A 22087-nucleotide genomic window follows, 5' to 3' on the forward strand; every position below is an offset into this window, starting at 1 on the left:
CTGAGAGGAATCAGCCTTTGTCAAGTTGAAACAAACGGGAAACTGTCCATCCTGCCTGGTGCTCCAGCCCTCAGCCATCTGACAGCCCATGTCAGGAACAGGCAGTAAGACGTCAGGTCAACTCCATGGGAGCGGAGGCAAACAGATTCATCCTGTCTCCTTCTCAGCTTTCATCTCTGTACTGCTGAGATAGCACTCCGCGTGGTCTACTCTGGATACTCTGGAATATTCTTTGGAATGCGTGGTCATGTAAATCATGTTCTGTGAAGAGGCTGTGTCTCATAGCCACAGCAGGCGATGGTGGACATGTGCGTTTTGTTTTCAGAATCCTGTCACTTTTGGACATGCGGGACTCTAGCGGAGAGGGTTTCATAACACACCAGACGGTCGACCAGCTGAACGAACTGAGAGTCGTGCAGGGAGAGAGAGAGAGAGAAATAGATCACAATGCTTTGTTGTTCAATGCTCAAACAATGTGGGGGACAAGTCACCTTATCCAATATGAATCAATAGGAAACGAGTACATACTTATTGATTTGGTATGACTCATTGCTGGGTGGGTTTCTTGGTCATTGATGTTGCACATGCTATGCTCTGATTGGCTGCTCTATACTAGGCAAACCGCCACATATTTTGGTTAGATTGTGCAGATATTGAGTTGGAATGTACTGAGCTTTTTCTTGGCTGTTTTGCCTAGTGATCATTTGCTGGCCTCCATTCATTTTTGGTCGATTTTGATCTCACAGATAGTCAGTCCTTGCATCCATAGCTCTGTCTATGAATTTGAGATTGGTTACATTTCTCCAGCCACCATATCCCTCAGCTGTTTACCCCCAAAAAGTGATGGGGTGACCGCTTTGTTGTTTTTAGAATCCCGTATTGACCCTTTAACACTAGGAGAGCCGAGAGCATCCCTTTGACTGCACAATTATTTAAAGTCCCTGTCCTCACGCCCCTCACGACATTTCCTAAATAAGTCCATGTAACACACTGTCATTGTTAGAATCTTAATATTAATAGAATCTTAATATCACAAACAGAATTTGGGTTATAAGCAGTTTTAAGAGGTCATCCCCCCCTCCACTCATTCACCGCCAGTCGTTCACTGGCAGTCAGCCTGGGCAGCTGAGGATGGCCCATTGAAACTACACCTAAACTATATCTAAACTAATTTCACATGTATAATAAATTGACTAAAGACTAGATGAAATTGATAATAGTCTGATGGGTGAGAAATATTATCAATTGATAAATTGTATATGAAGAATCTGATGAACAGCACAGCTTGGAATTGACACAGAGGCAGGGAAAGTGTCCTACAAAGTCACAAGCATGTAAGACATTTCGGTGTCAATATTGTATCAGAAAGAGCATATTCTGGCCTCCTGGGTGGCGCAGTGGTCTAGGGCACTGCATCGCAGTGCTAGCTGTGCCACCAGAGCCTCTGGGTTCGCGCCCAGGCTCTGTCGCAGCCGGCCGCGACCGGGAGGTCCGTGGGGCGACGCACAATTGGCATAGCGTTGTCCGGGTTTGGCCGGTAGGGATATCCTTGTCTCATTGCACTCCAGCGACTCCTGTGGCGGGCCGGGTGCAGTGTGCGCTAACCAAGGGGGCCAGGTACACAGTGTTTCCTCCGACACATTGGTGCGGCTGGCTTCCGGGTTGGAGGCGCGCTGTGTTAAGAAGCAGTGCGGCTTGGTTGGGTTGTGCTTCGGAGGACGCATGGCTTTCGTACGGGAGTTGTAGCGATGAGACAAGATAGTAATTATTAGCGATTGGATACCATGAAAATTGGGGAGAAAATGGGATAAAAAAAAAAAAAAGAGCATATTCTGCAGTTTCTAAATCACTTATTCAACTCTTACAAATGACCCCTTGAGCTCTATTTTAAAATCTAACTTCTGGACAGAATTACTGTGATTCCATGCACAACACTCCATGCACAGTAGTAATCTATTGAAACTCAAAATATGCCATTTCTGTTCTTCTAAAATGTATCTTCTTAAAAGCCTGCACAGTAAAAATCTTTGCAATCATGTTCATGAAATTTGATTATATTTGGATGAAACCAGATCAAAGTATGAAAAATTGCTGTTGCTTCTACACTGATAAAGTTTGTTGATAAAGTTACTGGTTCCCTCCCCCATGTCAAACACTTGGATTCAGGAGGGATTTTGTGACAAAATCTATCATTTTTATATGCCAATAGTAACGCCTCATTCTCTTACCTTAATTTAAATAAGTATCACTTTGTAACCAACATGGCAGAAGGCGTGTTCACAGAGTGGTGTGGTTTACATAGCTAGGTAGCTAGTCTACTGGTACCAGAATTTGACTGAAGCACGTCAGAAAATATACTTTGAGGTTTCCCCTGTTCATCTAAATAGACACGCTCTCATCTGTGTCTGGTGTTCGCTACTAACTGCCTAGCTAGGTCTTCATCCAACATGGGACAAAAGTGGGGAAAGGGTTGCCCAAAACTCCAACACAGTTGCCATGTCACTAAATCAAGGCACATGCAACACGAAAGATTCATAATGACGTCTTGACATCAAATAAAATGTCATTGGTCACATACACATATTTAGCAGATGTTATTGCAGGTGTAGTGAAATTCTTGTGTTCCTAGCTCCAACAGTGCAGTAATATCTAACAATTCACAACAATATATACACATCTAAAAGTAAAAGAATGGAATTAAGAAATATATAAATATTAGGATGAGCAATGTCGAAGTGGCATTGACTAAAATACAGTAGAATAAAATACAGTATATACATATGAGATGAGTAGTCATGACCAGGGTGGGAAATGTACTTAAAAATGTACTTTAAAAAATCTACCAGCCACTTTTTTTTACCAGACAGATTTTTTACCAGATTTTTTACCATTTTTTTAATAATTACAACAAAAATCACAACAACAAAAAAACAGATAAGCATGCTTTCTGATGTTTAAAAAACCAGAAATGTGTTCCTAGTAAGAAGTAATGGGGTACAGTTTATTGGTTATATTGCTTAATTTCATTTCATTTGTGTGACCTGCGTCTTTTAACCAATGTATGTTAAACTAAAGTATTTAGATCCAATAGTTAAAACAAATAAACAGTTTTTCAACTGAACATCAAGAGTCAACAAAGTTCCTTCCCTGCCACAAAATGCTGAGTGATAGGACTTATTTATTATTATATTTCAGGGCTCTACGCTGACATTTTTTACAACAAGTACATGATATGCTCCTAAGTAGAAATGTAGAAGCACACAAATACATCTAGGAGAACAATGACTAAAAGTCAGTGAATAAAAGTGTTTGGGAGTGATCCATGCTCAATCAAGCACAATCATTAGGTCAGATAAATGTCCTGTCGGCCCTTTAAGGGACGGACCGTTACCGTGTTAACTTGGGCACCGGGTTGTCTGTGATGAAAAAAATCTCAGACTGCGATGTCTTCCTAGCAGCAGACAGTTTCATCAAACTCAAATTAACATTGAAAAACAACCTACTGTAGTAGCATGTGAACATAACGATGTAAGAAGAAACAGGAGGACACATTTACACTTTAGTAGCCTTTCTTGTCAATTTTATTTTGTTTATGTTCCCAAATGCTCTGCGTGACCACCCGCTAACTTGGCTGGTGAAATATACATTCTTAAAAATCTACCCGCATTTGGCAGGTGGCAGGTGTTAATTTCCAATCCTTTCCAACCCTATCAGTCATGATACACTATATATACAAAAGTATTTGGACACCCCTTCAAATTAGTGGATTCGGCTATTTCAGCCACACCCATTGCTGACAGGTGTATAAAATTGAGCACACAGCCATGCAATCTCCATAGACACACATTGCCAGTAGAATGGCCTTACTGAAGAGCTCAGTGACTTTCAACGTGGCACCGTCATAGTCATCAAAATGATGTTGGATGCATTTGCTGTTTGTTTTGGGTGAGTTTCAGATTATTTTGTGCCCAATAGAAATGAATGGTAAATAATGTATTGTGTCATTTTGGAGTCACTTTTATTGTAAATAAGAATATAATATGTTACTTAACACTTCTACATTAATTGAGATGCTACCATGATTACGGATAGTCCTGAATGAATCGTGAATAATGATGAGTGAGAAAGTTAAAGACGCAGAAGTATCATACCCCAAGACATGCTAACCTCTCAGCATTATATTAACAGGGGAGGTTAGCATTTTTTGGGGGTATGATATTTGTTCGTCTATAACTTTCTCAGTCCATTATTCAATATCCGTAACCACGGTAGCATCCAAAAATAATCTGAAACACAACCAAAACAAACAGCAAATGCATCCAACATCATTTTGTGTTAGGAATATGGGACCAAATATTAAACTTTTGACTACTTTAAAACACATTGTGAATTTGTCCAAATACTTTTGGTCACCTAAAATGACATTTTATGACATTTATGAAATGTTTTGCTCATTTTTAACCAGACCAGATCACTGTCCCTTGGCCTCTGAGGGAAAATATACGTAGATGCTTTTGCTCACCGTGGATAGAGCTTTACTGACAGAATAACATCTGTCAGAGGTAAAGGTCAAAGGTCAAAGGTCAAATTGACTTAAAATTGACTTCAGATCAGTGTTGCTCAGCCTCTGAAAATCATAGGGAAATTATAATTATATCTATGCGATCAGCGTGGTTGCACCATTCACGTGCAGAAAGCTTTTTTCTAGGACAAACTGTTTTAGAAGTTTGAGACCCATACTTAGGAAAGGAGATGAAGGATCATGGTGGGGAAAATTACGTCAAGTAGTATTTTAGTGATTTCAAACATAAGGGTTAAGGGTTAATGGATTTTAACACTTGAATTGTGGTGTTTTAGTGTTTTTTCATTTGTACACATACTGTAACCTACAGTTACATAAACTATTGAAAATACGATTGTGTTCTTTGAAATAAATTGTATTTCGTATTCTGTTACCCAAGACATTCATAAACACAACCAAATTATACTTTTTTTTTGCAGTAGCGTATATGAAAAGTATTTATTAGAATGTTGACGTCCAAAAGACTAGCGTTACGCACTTGAATAAGATGTTGGTAGACATCAACGCGAACACACTGGGGGGGGGGATCAGTTGTTTTCCATATCACGCTGTGGTGTACTGTGGAGAACGCTCTTCATCATCCAGCTCGCTGTGCTGCTGTTGCGTTGTGATCAATGCCCTTGCCTCGCCTCTCCCCCTGTGTTTTTGTGCGATCAAGAGAGGAAAGTGGCCAGGCACTGTTGTGAATACCAAGTCTGTACGCAGTGTGAAGTCAATGAGAGGGAAAGAGCAGTAGAAACCTACGGTAATAGCTTTGTAATAGTCCTAAATGGTGCTCTGTGATCCGGGAAACATTCTCTTGAATGCAAATGATCCTATTTTCGATGCTCACATACCATGCAGGACTTTAACGACGATATTACAGGTATGTGACTACAGGTGATGAAAAAGAAGCAGCTAGGCCTACAAAATATAGCATAGAGCACTGTAACATACCATTCTGTTTGTTCTCTTTTCTTTTATCGTCATTTATTACTGTTCCAATGACATGTCATTGGCTTAGAAAACTTTGTGAGAACTTTGAAGAAAAAGTGTTCAGGGTCTGGGAAAAACATTGAGAAGAAGTGCGAGCTTGTCTTTGAGTTATCTATCATCATCATCAGACTGCAGTTATGTGTTCCTTTTATTTCAGGAATGTACATCACTTAGTGAGATTACAGAGATGAAAGCTGATTAGCTGAATCTTGTCCTGATTAGCTGAGTCTTGTCCTGATCTGACTCTCTTCCTCCTCCCCAGGGTCCTTCAGAAACGATGGGATTAAGGCGTCTGATGTCCTGCCTGTGCTGAAAGAGAAAGTGGCCTTTGTGTCAGGTGAGTGTGTGCCCGCGTCCCCTATTCCATAGCCCTGTCGGCCCTGTTCCAAAGTAGTGCACTACTGGGTACTGTTTGGGTTGCAACAGTGATGCTTCAGTTTGACGAATCCACTATGGGAAATCATGAAGAGGTTTTCTTTTCTGGCCGGCAGTGTTCATGGCAGACCAATGCTGAGGAAATTCCCATGACAAGTATGATTTAGTAGCACATGACAAGCATGTAGACGTTTAACCATCGGCACAACAACAACAACTTTGACGTGCGAGAAAGAGAGTTTCTTTCTTATTGAACAAGTTCAGGTAGGTCCCTCCCCGTTTTGGCCGTTTTGCTTCTGTTTAGTTACTAGGGAATCCTTTTGTCTATTTGATCCAATTAATTAATATGAAGCAACAGCACAGGGTACGTCAGGACATGTGATTGGCCATTCGTTCGGACAGGTCATAACTTCGCTAATAATTCCTTACGGATCATAGTGGCTGTTCAGAGACTGAAAGGTGAGATCACTCATTCTATGGAAGGGAAAGGGGATCCCTAGTCAGTTGCACACAACTGAATGCAATCAAACAAAATGTTTCTTTAAACCTTTATCCCAACCCCTCTGAATCAAAGTGGTGCAGGGGGTTGTTGGGGGTTAACTGCCTTGCGCAAGGGCGGAACACCTTGCCAGCTCTGGGATTCGATCTAGCAAGCTTTCTGTCACTGGCCCAACACTCTAACCCCTAGGCTACCTGCCACCCCATGATATGCTGTTGTAGCAGAATACCTTACATTGAATCACAACCTCTACATGGAATGTTAGGTTTGGTTTCCAGTACTGTTGATGTAAGGCTGGGGACTCCTATGGGCTCTGGTCGAAGGAGTGCACTATATAGGGAATAGGGTACCATTTGGGACATACTGGATGTCAGTACAAGGACCCGTTATCACATTCCCCTCCCCTAGAACTTACTGTAGCTTAGATGTAGCTTAGATGTCACCCTGGTCACTTCTACTGTACAGAACATTCTCGTTACAGAGTTCAACAGTACAGAGGCAGACCTGGGTTCAAATACTATTCAAAATCTTTCAAATACTTTTAGTGTTTGCTTTAGCGTGGCTGCAGGGCCAGATGGGTGGGGGTTGCAATTCTATAAGTGTTCTATTGGCTCTATTGTGGCAGGCAAGCTCAATCAAGCACAGCAACATTTGAAATGATTTAAAATAGTGTTTAAACCCAGGTTTGGACAGTGGAGATAAACATTTCCATGACCTTAATGCTCATTAATACAATGCTACTGGCCAGAATCCCTCTTAGTTCATTGCAGCCAGCCAGTGTGACTAAAACATATTTTTTTGCCTTTTGTTTCATCATTTTTACCTCATCTCTGAATGAACAGGGTAAACAGGTCAAATGCTGGTAAAGAAAGCTGACGGGGAACGGGAGCTGACTAGAACTCTGTTGTAAAAACAAGTTCAACTCCATGTAAAATAGAAAGAATCTCATTTAGTCTAATAAACTTAAGGCCGTTGTTAACTCAAGGCATTCTTTGAGCTGTAGAGAATAGATACAGATATTGGGGCGGCAGGTAGCCTAGTGCTTAGAGTGTTGGACTAGTAACCGAAAGGCTGCAAGATCGAATCCCCGAGCTGACAAGGTAAAAATATGTCGTTCTGCCCCTGAACAAGGCAGTTAACCCACTGTTCGAAGGCCGTCATTGAAAATAAGAATTTGTTCTTAACTGACTTGCCTGGTAAAATAAAATACAGAACCAGTCAAAAGTTTGGACACACCAACTCATTCAACGGTTGTTCTTTATTTTTTACTATTTTCTACATTGTAGAATAATAGTGAAGACATCAAAACTATGAATTAACATTAAATAAATAATCATGTAGTAACCAAAAAAGTGATAAACAAATCAAAATATGTTTTATATTTGAGATTCTTCAAAGTAGCCACCCTTTCCTTTGATGACAGCTTTGAACACTCTTGGCATTCTCTCAACCAGCTTCATGAGGTAGTCACCTGGAATGCATTTACATTAACAGGTGTGCCTTGTCAAAAGTTAATTTGTGGAATTTCTTTCCTTCTTATTGCGTTTGAGCAAATCAGTTGTGACAAGTTAGTGTGGTATACAGAAGATAGCCCTATTTGGTAAAATACCAAGTCCATATTATGGCAAGAACAACTCAAATAAGCAAAGAGAAACAACAGCCCATCATTACTTTAAGACATGAAGGTCAGTCAATCCGGAAACTTTCAAGAACCTTGAAAGTTTCTTCAAGTGCAGTCACAAAAACCATCAAGCGCTATGATGAAACTGGCTCTCATGGGTTCAGCCACAGGAAAGGAAGACCCAGAGTTACCTCTTCTGCAGAGGATAAGTTCATTAGAGTCAACTGCACCTCAGATTGCAGCCCAAATAAATGCTTCACAGAGTTCAAGTAACAGACACATCTCAACATCAACTGTTCAGGCCTTCATGGTCAAATTGCTGCAAATGAACCACTACTAAAGGTCACCAATAAGAAAAAGAGACTTGCTTGGCCCAAGAAACACTAGCAATGGACATTAGACCGGTGGAAATCTGTCCTTTGGTTTGAGTAGGTGAACGGATGATCTCCGATATGTGGTTCCCACCGTGAAGCATGGAGGAGGTGTGATGGTGTGGGGGTGCTTTGCTGGTGACACTGTCAGTGATTTATTTAGAATTCAAGGCACACTTAACCAGCATGGCTACCACAGCATTCTGTAGCGATACGCCATCCCATCTGGTTTGCACTTAGTGGGACTATCAATTGTTTTTCAAAAGCACACTGACCCAAAACATACCTTCAGGCTGTGTAAGGGCTATTTAACCAATAAGGAGAGTGATGGAGTGCAGCATCAGATGACCTAGCCTCCACAATCACCCAACCTCAACCCAATTGAAACTGCCTACAGTTTTCCCTGGGGTTACCGAAGGTAACATTGTTACCCAACCCCGCCTTTATGCCTAAGGTCAGCAGCAATTACAAGAGTTCATGGCTTTCCACCCGTCGCCCTTCACTTCTACGACAGAAGAGCGTCTCCACCGTTTATGTCCAGTGCATGCTTTGCGCATCTACTTGGATAGAACGAAAGCATGGCGAAATAACTCTTCTTGCCTTGGGTGCCCCCCTGCAAGTGTGGGCTCCTCTTTCGTCAACGGCTATCCCATTGGATAGGCTATAACAGTATATTGGCTTATAATAGCAAGGATTTATAGCCCCCGTAGGGTCTGAGGGCTCATTCCACCAGAGGTATGGCTAACTCTTGGGCACTGTTCAAAGCCATCTCTTTGCAAGAGATTTTCAATGAGGCATGTTGGGCCACCCCTCATACATTAATGAGGTCTTACCGACTGGATGTCACTGCACCTTCCTCAGAGCCTCTGAGGGGTGATGCTGTTGGGACTACCCTGGCTTCGGAGAGCATGTCTGCGATACGGGAGTTGGCCATATCCCATAAGTGAGACATTGAAATGAGTATTCGAAATAGAACCTATGAGAAAAATTTGTGAAAAGTCTCACCGCATTTCCCTGCTCGCACGAGCCCAAGGAAGAGAAGCATGCTTGAGAATGACCAGAGGACGTGCGAGTGGCGCCTTATAAGGAGGGAAGGGGCTCACCTTATTCGCCACTCGACCTGTCTGTCTCCAACAGATGTTGTGTGATTGGTTCGCTAGAGCGTATTCCATAAGTGAGACATCTCACTCATATTTTCATATAACCGGGGTTATGCAAGTAACACTACATTTTTTTCTCCCGAAAATACATAGAGGCAGCAGTAGAGTAATGTTGGCCTTATCTCTGTGACGAGGCCCAGTGTGTGGTACACACACACACACACACACACACACACACACACACACACACACACACACACACACACACACACACACACACACACACACACACACACACACACACACACACACACACACACGCTGAGCAGGTGGCCCTTGAGGATGAAAGACTGGTGGACGTTTGTCAGAGAGGGGAGGGGGAGGTACGGGGGAGCGCCGCCATCCGAGGGGGTTGGTTCTACCAAAAAACGATCTGTCACCAACAAAATCCCACCTGGATAAGGCCCTCCATGCCCTTCCTCTGGGACGTTGTTGCTGCCTTGCCTCCCTGTCTCCCTTGCTGTTGCGAAGTCCCATGAGCACCAGGGAGAAACAAATGTACTTCACCCTCAATCTGGTCATCTCTCTACACATGGGATGCGTCCCAAATGACACTATATTCCCTATTATAGTGCACCACTTTTGACCATGGGCTCTCAAAAGTAGTACAAGAAATAGGGTGCCATTTGGGATAAAGACCTAGTAAATAAGAGACATGAAGATAGACCCTTTCTACTCTCATTATGTTGTATACCATGTCTTACTGTAATTGATGTACACGGGCACTTTGAGAGAATACTGAGAATCGCAGCATGAAGCTTTAGTACCCTATGGGCCCTGGTCAAAGTAGTGCACTATATAGGGAATAGGGTGCCATTTGGAGCAGAACACTGATGTGCACTTAAAGCTCTATCTATTTCTGACATAGGGCTCTCAAAAATAAGGAGATTTCTACTGTCTGTGTTCCTACAGGAGGTCGTGATAAGAGAGGTGGCCCCATACTGACCTTCCCTGCCAGAAGCAACCATGACAGAATAAAACACGAGGAGCTGCGGCAGCTGGTGACGTACCTCTCCACTGTGCCCAGGTAAGAACAGTGGAGAGGTATCTGATTTATGATCCGTTTTTTTGCTTTTTAGATCACATCGAATACGATTAAAGCAGCTTAGCATTTTTCAATCTTGTTCTGGTGTCAACTCTGCAGAATGGTCACTAGCTGGCATAGCCACAAAGTCATAAAATCTGATTTTAAACCTATCCCTAACCTTAACCTTAACCCTAACCTTAACCACACTGCTAACCCTAACTTTAAATTAAGACCAAAAAAGCACATTCTTACAATATAGCCCATTTTGACTTTGCAGCTGGCATATCTAAAGGGGAATCACATAGTTTTGCCTCCAGGACAAGACTCATGACAATAAACATCAACCTGCAAGATTACATGGACAGATGGGACCCGATCCTAGATCAGCACTCCTACTCTGAGACGCTTGACACATACGGTCCCTGGACTCATTTCTTAATCATACTAATGTAAACATGACTTAATGTATGGGGCTAGCAGGAGAAACATGCCGTCACCATGCATGTTGACACACGGCATACACATTAGAGCGTACTTCAACACGGTCCATTCTGTTTTGTTGTCATAAGAAGATGGTCATCCATGTCGTGGTGTACGGTGCGTTCCGGAAAGTATTCAGACCCCTTAGGACTTTTTCCACATTTTGTTATGTTACAGCGTTATTCTAAAATGGATAAACAATTGTCGTTTTTCTCGTAAATCTACAGAAAATACCCCATGATGACAAAGCAAAAACATGTTTACACATTTTTGCAAATGTATTAATAAAAAATAAAAAAAACAGACATTTCTCATTTACATAAGTATTCAGACCCTTTACTCAGTACTTTGTTGAGGCACCTTTGGCAGCGATTTGTCTTGGGTATGACCCTACAAACTCAGCACATCTGTATTTGGGTAGTTTCTCCCATTCTTCTCTGCATGTCCTCTCAAGCTCTGTCAGGTTGGATGGGGATTGTCGCTGCACAGCTATTTTCAGGTCTCCAGAGATGTTCGATCGGGTTCAAGTCCGGGCTCTGGCTGGGCCACTCAAGGACATTCAGAGACTTGTCCCGAAGCCACTCCTGCGTTTTTTTGTCTATGTGCTTATGGTCGTTGTCCTGTTGGAAGGTGAACCGTCGCCCCAGTCTGAGGTCCTGAGTGCTCTGTAGCACGTTTTCATCAAGGATTTCTCTGCACTTTGCACCGTTCATCTTTCCCTCGATCCTGACTAGTCTTCCAGTCCCTGCCGCTGAAAAACATCCCCACATCATGATGCTGCCACCAGCGTGCATCACCGTAGGTATGGTGCCATGTTTCCTCCAGACGTGGAGCTTGGCATTCAGGCCAAAGAGTTCAATCTTGGTTTCATCAGACCAGAGAATCTTGTTTCTCATGGTCTGTAAGTCCTTTAGGTGCCTTTTGGTAAACTCGTGTGCCTTTTCTACTGAGGAGTGGCTTCCGTCTGGCCACTTTACCATAAAGGCCTGATTGGTGGAGGGCTGCAGAGATGGTTGTCCTTCTGGACGGTTCTCCCATCTCCACAGAGAGACTCTGGAGCTCTGTCAGAGTGACCATCAGGTTCTTGGTCACCTCTCTGACCAAGGCCCTTCTCTTCCGATTGCTCAGTTTGCCAGGCGGCCAGCTCTAGGAAGAGTCTTGGTGGTTCCAAACTTCTTCCATTTAAGAATGATGGAGGCCACTGTGTTCTTGGGGACCTTCAGTGATGCAGACTTTTTTGTATACCCTTCCCCAGATCTGTGCCTCGACACAATCCTGTCTCAAAGCTCTACGGACAATTCCTTTGACCTCATGTCTTGTTTTTTGCTCTGACATGCACTGTCAACTGTGGGACCTTATATAGACAAGTGTGTGCCTTTCCCGAATCATGACCAATCAATTTAATTTACCATAGGTGGACTCCAATCAAGTTGTAGAAACATCTCAAGGATGATAAATGGAAACAGGATGCACCTGAGCTCAATTTTGAATCTCATAGAGTCTGAATACTTATGTAAATACGGTGTTTGCAAACATTTATAAAAACCTGTTTTTGCTTTGTCATTATGGGGTATTGTGTGTAGATTGATGAGGGGGAAAAAAAAAAATATATATTTTAGAATAAGGCTGTAACGTAACAAAATGTGGAAAAAGTCAAGGGTTCTAAATACCTTCCAAATGCACGATATATCATGAAATGTAGACATTATTTGAATGAATATTCTTAGATGTGTGTCGAGCCAAGTGTTCGTTTTGTGATTGTAATTCTAATAGGACAAATGTGAAAATGCTCCCACAGAAGGATGTATGTAATTTGTATCTATAATTTCCATAAATCTTTCTGTGGGAGCATTTTCACATTTTTCTCGACACAGAAATTACAATCACAAAAGGAACACTTGGCACGACACACACAATCTAAGAATATTGTAGACATTTGTAATTCTCATAGGAAACATTTGAAAATTATCCCACAGAAAGATTAATGGAAATTATGGATACAGTTTACATACACTATATAGATAAAAGTATGTAGTATAGTGTATTTGACTATTTCAGCCACACCCGTTGCTGACAGGTGTAGAAAATCGAGCACACAACCATGCAATCTCCATAGACAAACACTGGTAGTAGAATGGCCTTACTGAAGAGCTCAGTGACTTTCAAAGTGGCACCGTCATGCCACCTTTCCAATAAGTCAGTTTGTCAAATTTCTGCCCGGCTAGAGCTGCCCCGGTCAAATGTAAGTGCTGTTGTGATGTTGGGAAGTGGAAACGTCTAGGAGCAACAACGGCTCAGCCGCTAAGTGGTAGGCCACACAAGCTCATAGAATGGGACCGCCGAGTGCTGAAGCACGTAGTGTGTAAAAAATCATCTGTCCTCAGTTGCAACACTCACTACCGAGTTCCAAATTGATTCTGGAAGCAACGTCAGCACAAGAACTATTCATTGGGAACTTCATGAAATGGGTTTCCTTGGCAGAGGAGATGCACAAAAGTCTAAGATCACCAAGCGTCGACTGGAGTGGTGTAAAGTTCGCCGCATTGGACTCTGGAGCAGTGGGAACGTGTTCTCTGGAGTGATGAATCATGCTGTACCATCTGGCAGTCCGACGGACAAATCTGGGTTTGGTGGATGCCAGGAGAACGCTACCTACCCCAATGCATAGGGCCAACTGTAAAGTTTGGTGGAGGAGGAATAATGGTCTGGGGCTGTTTTTCATGGTTTGGGCTAGGCCCCTTAGTTCCAGTGAAGGGACATTTTAATGCTACAACATACAATGACATTCTATACGATTCTGTGCGTCCAACTTCGTGGAAACAGTTTGGGGAAGGCCCTTTCCTGTTTCATCAGGACAATGCCCCCGTGCACAAATCGAGGTCCATACAGAAATGGTTAGTTGAGATTGGTGTGGAAGAACTTGACTGGCCTGCACAGAGCCCTAACCTCAACCCCATCGAACACCTTTGGGATGAATTGGAACGTCGACTGTGAGCCAGGCCTAATCGCCCAAAATCGGTGCCCGACCTCACTAATGCTCTTGTTGCTGAATGGAAGCAAGTCCCCGCAGTAATGTTCCAACATCTAGTGGAAAGCCTTCCCAGAAGAGTGGAGGCTGTTATAGCAGTACAGGAGGGAGCAGCTCCATATTAATGCCCAGGATTTTGGAATGAGATGTTCGACGAGCACGTGCTTTTGATCGTGTAGTGTACTACTAACAGCCATTTCAATAGGAAGACAGAGGACCATATGTGATTTTCCACTTTTTTATTATTTGTTTCTGGTCTGTGAGATGTGAGGGCATAGAGATCCTATAATTCACTAGCTGACTAACTAGCTAACAGATATACTGTGCAGATTGGCTTATATCAACAAATGTATTGTTTTATACACTATTTGACCATATTTGATCAGAATGAAAGTTTTCCCAACCAAGGTGGTGGATTAATTAGTCATATTGCTAGGATGCCAATGCCCAATCTAGTGTTCTATTTAATTATATGCGTGAGGGCCCATCTTCTGTCTGTCACAGAGGAGGCTGGTGGGAGGAGCTATAGGAGGATGGGTTCATTGTAATGGCTGGAATGGAATTAATGGAACAGTATGTGAGTTAGACCTGTTGTCTGAGGGAAGACTGGGAAGACAGACAGCACCCCACACACACACACGCATACACACACACACACACACACACACACACGTCTTTCAGAAAGCCAACCTCTTAGCCAAACCCAGTTGCACTATTAACTAATCCATCCATAATAGAGTTGTTACTTTCAGTCTTTTTTTCAATCCCTTCCACCTCTGCTCAGGCTGTGTTTGGCTAATGTAGCGTACGTATACACATGATGCATCCTAAATAGCACTCTATTCCCTACATCAGTGGTTCCCAACTCCAGTCCTCGAGGACCTCCAACAGCACACCTTTTTGTTGTAGCCCCAGTCATAAAACACCTGATTCAACTCATTGAGGGCCCGATAATTAGTTGACAGTTTGAGGCTACAATAAAAATGTGTACTGTTGAGGGTACTCGAGGACTAGAGTAGGGAACCACTGCCCTACTTTTGACTAAGACCCATAGGGCTCTGGTCAAATGTAGTGCACTATATGTTGAATAGGGTGCCGTTTAGGACTCACACATTTAGTGTATGGACTAGTGTGGAGTGGAGTCTCATGAAAGCATCTGGCTGTGAGCCCATCCTTGAGGCTACAGTGGGCTAATGTAAACAGTGAGCCCAGGATTTTCGGGGGCTCCCTCTCTCCCTCTCGCCAAGCCTTTTTAGTTTTTCCAGGAGGGCCATTAGAGAGACTCCCCGAAGAAAAGCCGCAGGAATGATTTATGACAGTTTGCTAGAACAGCTGCTCTGTTTCCTTACCTGCCTTAGTACGTTAAACCTATCTGTACATTGCAGATCGGATTTCTCTCTTCGATGCACGCTAGGGTTGCGTCTCAAAATGCACCCTATTCCCTACACTTAAAAATAAAGGTTGGAATCAAATAATATTTTTCAGAGCGATGCTATAGGGGAACCATTTTAGGTTCTCTGAAGAACCACACACACTCAACACCTTATTTTATGCAAATAAAGTGTTGAGCCGTATTTGCATATTTCCCAGGGTGCCTTTTGAGTGAATTTTGGAGTTACCAGCACCACCCATGACTGTGTTTGCTAGTGACAGAGACATGGTTGTTGCATTCATTCATTTTCAGTACTGCAGGCTTCACAAAGTGAGAGCCTATATACATTACATATTTTATAAGGACTTATTTTGAGGGCATAGTTTACAGGCCCCATCAGTCCTGTAAGTCATGCTATGCTGAAGTCATGTTATGTTGACTTGCAAAGTGATGTGTAATTGTTATTGGAATCCAACATTTGGACAATTTATTCACCAGCAACCTGCATTCAGAATGACTGCCAGGGTTGGGAAGACCAAGATATGAGACTACCTAAAGCATCTAAACTGGAACGGTGCAATAAGTTCAAGTCACAGATTGTATTATACTGAACAAAACTATAAACGCAAAATGCATTTCACTGAGTTACAGTTCATATGAGGAAATCAATCAATTGAAATAAATTCATTCGGCCCTAATCTATGAATTTCACATGACTGGGAATACAGATATGCATCTGTTGGTCACAGATACCTTAAAAAATGGGCCTCACAATTAATTTTATTTCACCTTTATTTAACAAGGTAGGTTCGTTGAGAACAAGTTCTCATTTACAAGATAAAGCAAAGCAGTGCGACACAAACAACAACACAGAGTTACACATGGAATAAACAAGCGTACAGTCAATAACACAATGGGGGAAAAAAGAAAGTCTATATAGAGTGTGTGCAAATGGCGTGAGGAGGTAAGGCAATAAATAGGCCAAAGTAGCGAAGTAATTACAATTTAGCAAATTAACACTGGAGTGATAGATGTGCAGATGATGATGTGCAAGTAGAGATACTGGTGTGCAAAAGAGCAGAAAAGTCAATAAAAACAATGTGGGGATGAGGTAGGTAGATTGGATGGGCTATTTACAGATGGGCTATGTACAGCTGCAGTGATCGGTTAGCTGCTCGGATAGCTGATGTTTAAAGTTAGTGAGGGAAATATAAGTCTCCAGCTTCAGATAGGCCTCAGGATCTCGTCACGGTATTTCTGTGCATTCAATTGCCATCGATAAAATGCAATTGTGTTCGTTGTCAGTAGCTTATGCCTGCCCATACCAAAAGCCCACCGCCAACGTGAGGCACTCTACTCATTAACAGTCATGTAAATAAGAAAAATAAGCTTTTTGTGCGTATGGACAATTTCTGGGATCTTTTATTTCAGCTCATGAAACATGGGACCAACACTTTACATTTATATATTTGTTCAGTGTAGTTCAGAAAAATGTATGTTATTAATATTTGAGTAGCATAAGATGAATGAATAAGTTAATGTACATGCAGAAAGATAGATATTGAAATAAACAATAAATAAAATCTACCTGCAACAGAGCCTGCTGGGAAATATTATATGATGGTCGTGGTTTTGGTTCAAACACTGGGGTTGTTTTACACCATTGAGTCTTAAATTAACTATTTTCAGTGTTAATTTAACTCATAAATCAACATTAGAAATGGTACACTGAAAAATCAACACGAGTTAACATTTGCCTATTTGCTGTGTGCTATGAAAGGGGCACATCTACAGGCTTCCATACATTTCACAAACCTTTTAGAATTCTGTGAATGCCACGTCTGATGCCACGCCGTTCTTTATCTGGCAAGTGTTCTCCAAGGAACCTCAAGAGCTGTCTCCCAGTCCCTGCCACTGAAAAACATCCCCACAGCACGATGCTGCCACCACCATGCTTCACCGTAGGGATGGTGCCAGGTTTCCTCCAGACGTGATGCTTGGCATTCAGGCCAAAGAGTTCAGTCTTGGTTTCATCAGACCAGAGAATCTTGTTTAGGTGCCTTTTGGCAAACTCCAAGCAGGCTGTCATATGCCTTTTACTGAGGAGCAACTTCCGTCTGGCCACTCTACAATAAAGGCCTGCTTGGTGGAGTGCTGCAGAGATGTTTTGGTACCCTTCCCCAGATCTGTGCCTCGACACAATCCTGTCTCGGAGCTCTACGGACAATTCCTTCGACCTCATGGCTTGGTTTTTGCTCTGACATGCACTGTCAACTGTGGGACCTTATATAGACAGGTGTGTGCCTTTCCAAATCATGTCAAATCAATTGAATTTACCACAGGTGGACTCCAATCAAGTTGTAGATACATCTCAAGGATGATCAATGGAAACAGGATCCACCTGAGCTCAATTTCGAGTCTCATATCATATTGCAAAAATGTCTAAAAACCTGTTTTCGCTTTGTCATTATGGGGTATTGTGTGTAGACTGATGAGGAAAAACATATATTTAATACATTTTAGAATAAGGCTGTCACGTAACAAAATGTGGAAAAAGTCAAGGCGTCTGAATACTTTCCGAATGCACCGATTTGTTTCACTAACTTGGTCTTATATCTGTCAGAGCCTGGGCCATGGTTACAAATATGCTGAAAATGTTCACACTCAGTTCGTGGCATCGTGTGTGTGTGTGCTTTTCCCGCGTAATCTAAACACATATATTTCCCCGGGCTGATCCTTGTGGCCATGCTGTTAACTGCAGCGGAAAATGTTTGTGCGCGTGTGTGTGTGTGCATGTGTGCCTGTGCGTGTGTATGCTTATGTGTGTGCGCAAGTGTGTATGGTGTGTGTGCGCACATGGGTTTGTGTGTGTGTGTGTGTGTGTGTTTCGGGTGCTGTCAGCCAGGCGGAGTGACAGGGCTGCACTGAGTGTGTTCAGCCATTGATCAGGCCTGGCAGTGGACCTATGAAGTCAGCTTCAAAGCCTCTCTGTGTGACCTGCTTAATGAGAGTTTAAACAGCCAGCCCGGCCTGAGAGCCAGGGAGAGTCCCCCTAACTCCCCTCCAACTGATCCACCACCATTACCAACACATGTCGAGAATGGAAAAGGATAAGGTAATTACAGAGCAGAGAGAAGGAAGCGGGCGTGGCCACATGGCGTACTTCTAGAGCCGTGCTGTCAACCGTTGAGCAATGAGTGCCTCTCTCCAGACTCAAAGCGAGAAAACTCTTTTGTGGTTTTCTGTTTCTCTTTCTCAAGTAGCTTTACGTCTTTCTCGGTCTCTCTTTTCACCGGAGAGGCTGAATAAAAGCAGACTTTTCGGTGTCAACCTTTGTCGGTGTGTGCTTTCTTTAAAGACGCTGAAAATGGTTTCATAGTGAGTTGTGTGACTGTGACCGTCAGGAATTGTATTAAGAGCTGTGTTAATACCTCCATGTTTCAAGCAGACCACCATAGTCCCTGTGACCAAGAAAGTGAAGGTAACCTGCCTAAATGACTACCGCCCCGCACACGGAACCCAAACCGGCTGCGCCCGTGCGCCATCGTGCATAAATGTATTTTGTCCCCCCACACCAAACGCGATCACGACACGCAGGTTAAAATATCAAAACAAACTCTGAACCAATTACATTAATATGGCGACAGGTCGAAAAGCATTGCACTTGCTAGCTAATTTGTCTTTTAGCTAGCTTGCTGTTGCTAACTAATTTTTCCTGGGATATAAACATTGAGTTGTTATTTTACCATAAATGCACAAGGTCCTCTACTCCGACAATTAATCCACACATCATCTCTCCTCCTTCTAGGCTTTTTTTTCTCTGGACTTTATATTGCGATGGGCAACTTTCATAAATTAGGTGCATTACCGCCACCGACCTCGTTCGTCTTTCAGTCACCCACGTGGTTATAACCAATGAGGAGATGGCACGTGGGTACCTGCTTCTATAAACCAATGGGGAGACGGGATAGGCAGGACTTGCAGCGCGATCTGCGTCACAAATACAACTGACTTCTATTTTAGCGCTTGGCAACGCAGATGCTCGTTGGCGTGCGCGTGCAGCGTGGGTGCAATAACTGAATAATATAGATTTCTAAATTTATTTTGCAACGCGCGGGGCGGTGTAGTCAGCCTGTTACAAGTAGTCCGTCATTGTAAATAATAATTTGTTCTTAACTGACTTGCCTAGTTAAATAAATGTTATATATATATATATACCTGTTGTATTTGACGCATCTGACAAATAAAATGTGATTTGATACTGTAGCTCCAGATCACAGCATCCCAGTGCCTGTTGCTTCCTTTCCCTTTTCTGTCAATGCTATTGATCCGTCCCACCAGTACCACCATCCACCCAACCTATCCCCCACTCCCCAACCTCTACCCCAGCCGTTTATTGGAATTCCCTCTCTGCGTCCAGGAAATGTTCATTCTCTCTATTTATAATGCTTGGATATGTGTTTGCAGTGATAGCTACTGTGATATTTCGGCAACAGTCTCCGTTTTGTTTTGAGCTCATTGGAATTAGCTGAGCTTGCATGGGCGAGGGAAACCACAAACTGAGACCATGATGTCCTAACCACTTCAACATGTTCCCTCAATTGAAAGTGAACGAGCAAGTCTACGTCTCTATGTTCCAAATGGGACCCTATTTCCTATGTAGTGCACTACGTTTGACCAGGGCCCATTGTGCGCTATAAATATGGAATAGGGTTCCATTTAGGACACATTGCAAGTCGATAAATGCTGCTGTTCATTGACAATCAGTGTGGCAAAGCCAAAGGTCACGGGCCACATATCCATTGACATTTCAGCCTACAGTACCAGGAAATGAAAGTAGTGTTTTCACATAGCACCTCATCTACTCAATAGAAAGAAGAAATTCATCTAACCAGTATCACTTCTCTTTTCTACTAGTAGGATGTGTATGACTGTGTCAAGGCTGTTTTCCTGTTGTCCTTGGCCCATTGAGAAGAGAAAATGGCAGGAAACAAGGGGGCTTAATAGACTGCTGTTGGTACAAATGTCTCAATTGGCACCCTATTCCCTATGTAGTGCACTACTTTTCACCAGAGTCATATGGGCCCTGGTCAAAAGTAGTGCACTACCTAGGGAATAGGGAGCCAATTGGGATGCAGGCATTGTCTCCTGTGTGTCCCCAGTCTTCCAGCACAAAGCGATGCGGAGGATCATATTAATTGCAGAAGTAGGGGAGGCTGGAGGAGGAGGGCATGTGGCGGGCCAAAGCAATTAGAGGTTATTTTTATCTTCTTCCAATCGCGTTGAAGTGCCTTCGGAGCATCAGGCCTAAGAATAAAGCGTTAATAGCATTACAGCCTCATAACCTGTTAGAAAAGTGGGGCCCTCCATTTTGCGGGGTTGAAATTGAAACAAGACTCTCAACAAGTAAGCCTGTTACATCTAAAGAGGACATGCCCAGGAAGAGAGAAGAGGTTTGTGTGTCATATGCTATCGTTTGTATGATAATCTAAAACGACCGAGCTTCATGTCGATGACACGCTTGTCAGAAAGTAGAATTGCGGGAGGGATCGTACCACACCCAAGGTAGAAGCAGTGCGTCAGCTGAAAACAACTCCAGTTGAACAGCGCTTGTCATTTAGTCACAGCAGTTAAACAGTTCCAGTGGTGTAATGGCTTTAGCACCGTGCCTGGCTGAGAGTCCAGGGGAGTCTAAATTGGCAGAGGGATAGTAAGTAGAGAGTGTTGGATGGCGTGACGTCGCCCACCCCAGCTCGACCCAAGCTCCATGGGAGTGGATGTGATGTACAGGGAATGCTGGGTACTAGCGGTTGGTTATCTCTCTCTCTCTTTTTCTCTCTCTCTTTCTCTCTCTCTCTCTCTCTCCCTCTCTTTTCCTGTCACTTTTTCACTCATCTCTCTTTCTCGCCCCTCCTCTCTCCGTTTCTCTCTCACTATCCCTCTCTCCTCTCTCTCGAATGGTCCTTTCATCTCCTCTATCTCCCAGTGAGGATGTGTGCAAGCGAGGCTTCACGGTCATCATTGATATGCGCGGCTCCAAGTGGGACCTGATCAAGCCTCTACTGAAGACCCTGCAGGAGGCCTTCCCCGCCGAGATCTGCGTGGCGCTGATCATCAAACCCGACAACTTCTGGCAGAAGCAGAAGACCAACTTTGGCAGTGCCAAGTTCACATTTGAGGTAAGCCTCTCGCTCAGCATCGCTCAGCATGGGCGCAAACATAACCTTGTTTTGGTTGGAATGTCTACCTACTGCCCTGGACTATTTTATGTTTCTTCAGTACAGACGTTTTCTCTAGTCAGCATGCCTGTTTTGATTATTCCGATAAACGAGTCGTTTTGATGTCGTATTTCAGCCAGAGTTGAATAGCACATTATTTTAAAGTCTAATCAATCACAGGAATATCAGCGATACTCAACAACAGTCGCTAATTTTAACATGTCTCTAAAGCCGGGCAGGAAGCACAGACCTGTGTTTTCAGAGGGACTGGAGAGAAATTATTTTTTCCTCCCCACGATTTCCCCATCTTCTCTGCCTGTAGTGCTGTACAGAGGTCAGCCATTAGTAGTATGCTAGGTAGTGTGAGGTTCTCTCATTC

At 43.0% G+C, this 22087-nt stretch overlaps 1 protein-coding gene across 5 annotated transcripts in view; it reads left to right on the top strand.

Annotated features, from left to right (window-relative positions):
- Nucleotides 1–22087, top strand: part of LOC139546945 (kalirin-like) — a 258891-nt gene that overhangs the window by 92263 nt on the left and 144541 nt on the right. For all 5 annotated transcript variants that reach the window (XR_011669290.1, XM_071355934.1, XM_071355937.1 and 2 more), the window contains exons 2-4: nucleotides 5820–5894; nucleotides 10496–10610; nucleotides 21477–21669. Coding sequence is in view for 4 of the 5 variants with exons in the window: in XM_071355934.1 (XP_071212035.1) it covers nucleotides 5820–5894; nucleotides 10496–10610; nucleotides 21477–21669 (383 nt within the window). In the remaining variant the exon portion in view is untranslated. The remainder of the gene's footprint in view (nucleotides 1–5819; nucleotides 5895–10495; nucleotides 10611–21476; nucleotides 21670–22087) is intronic.

Source organism: Salvelinus alpinus, chromosome 20 (assembly GCF_045679555.1).
Source record: "Salvelinus alpinus chromosome 20, SLU_Salpinus.1, whole genome shotgun sequence".
In the NCBI taxonomy this organism is placed as follows: domain Eukaryota; kingdom Metazoa; phylum Chordata; class Actinopteri; order Salmoniformes; family Salmonidae; genus Salvelinus; species Salvelinus alpinus.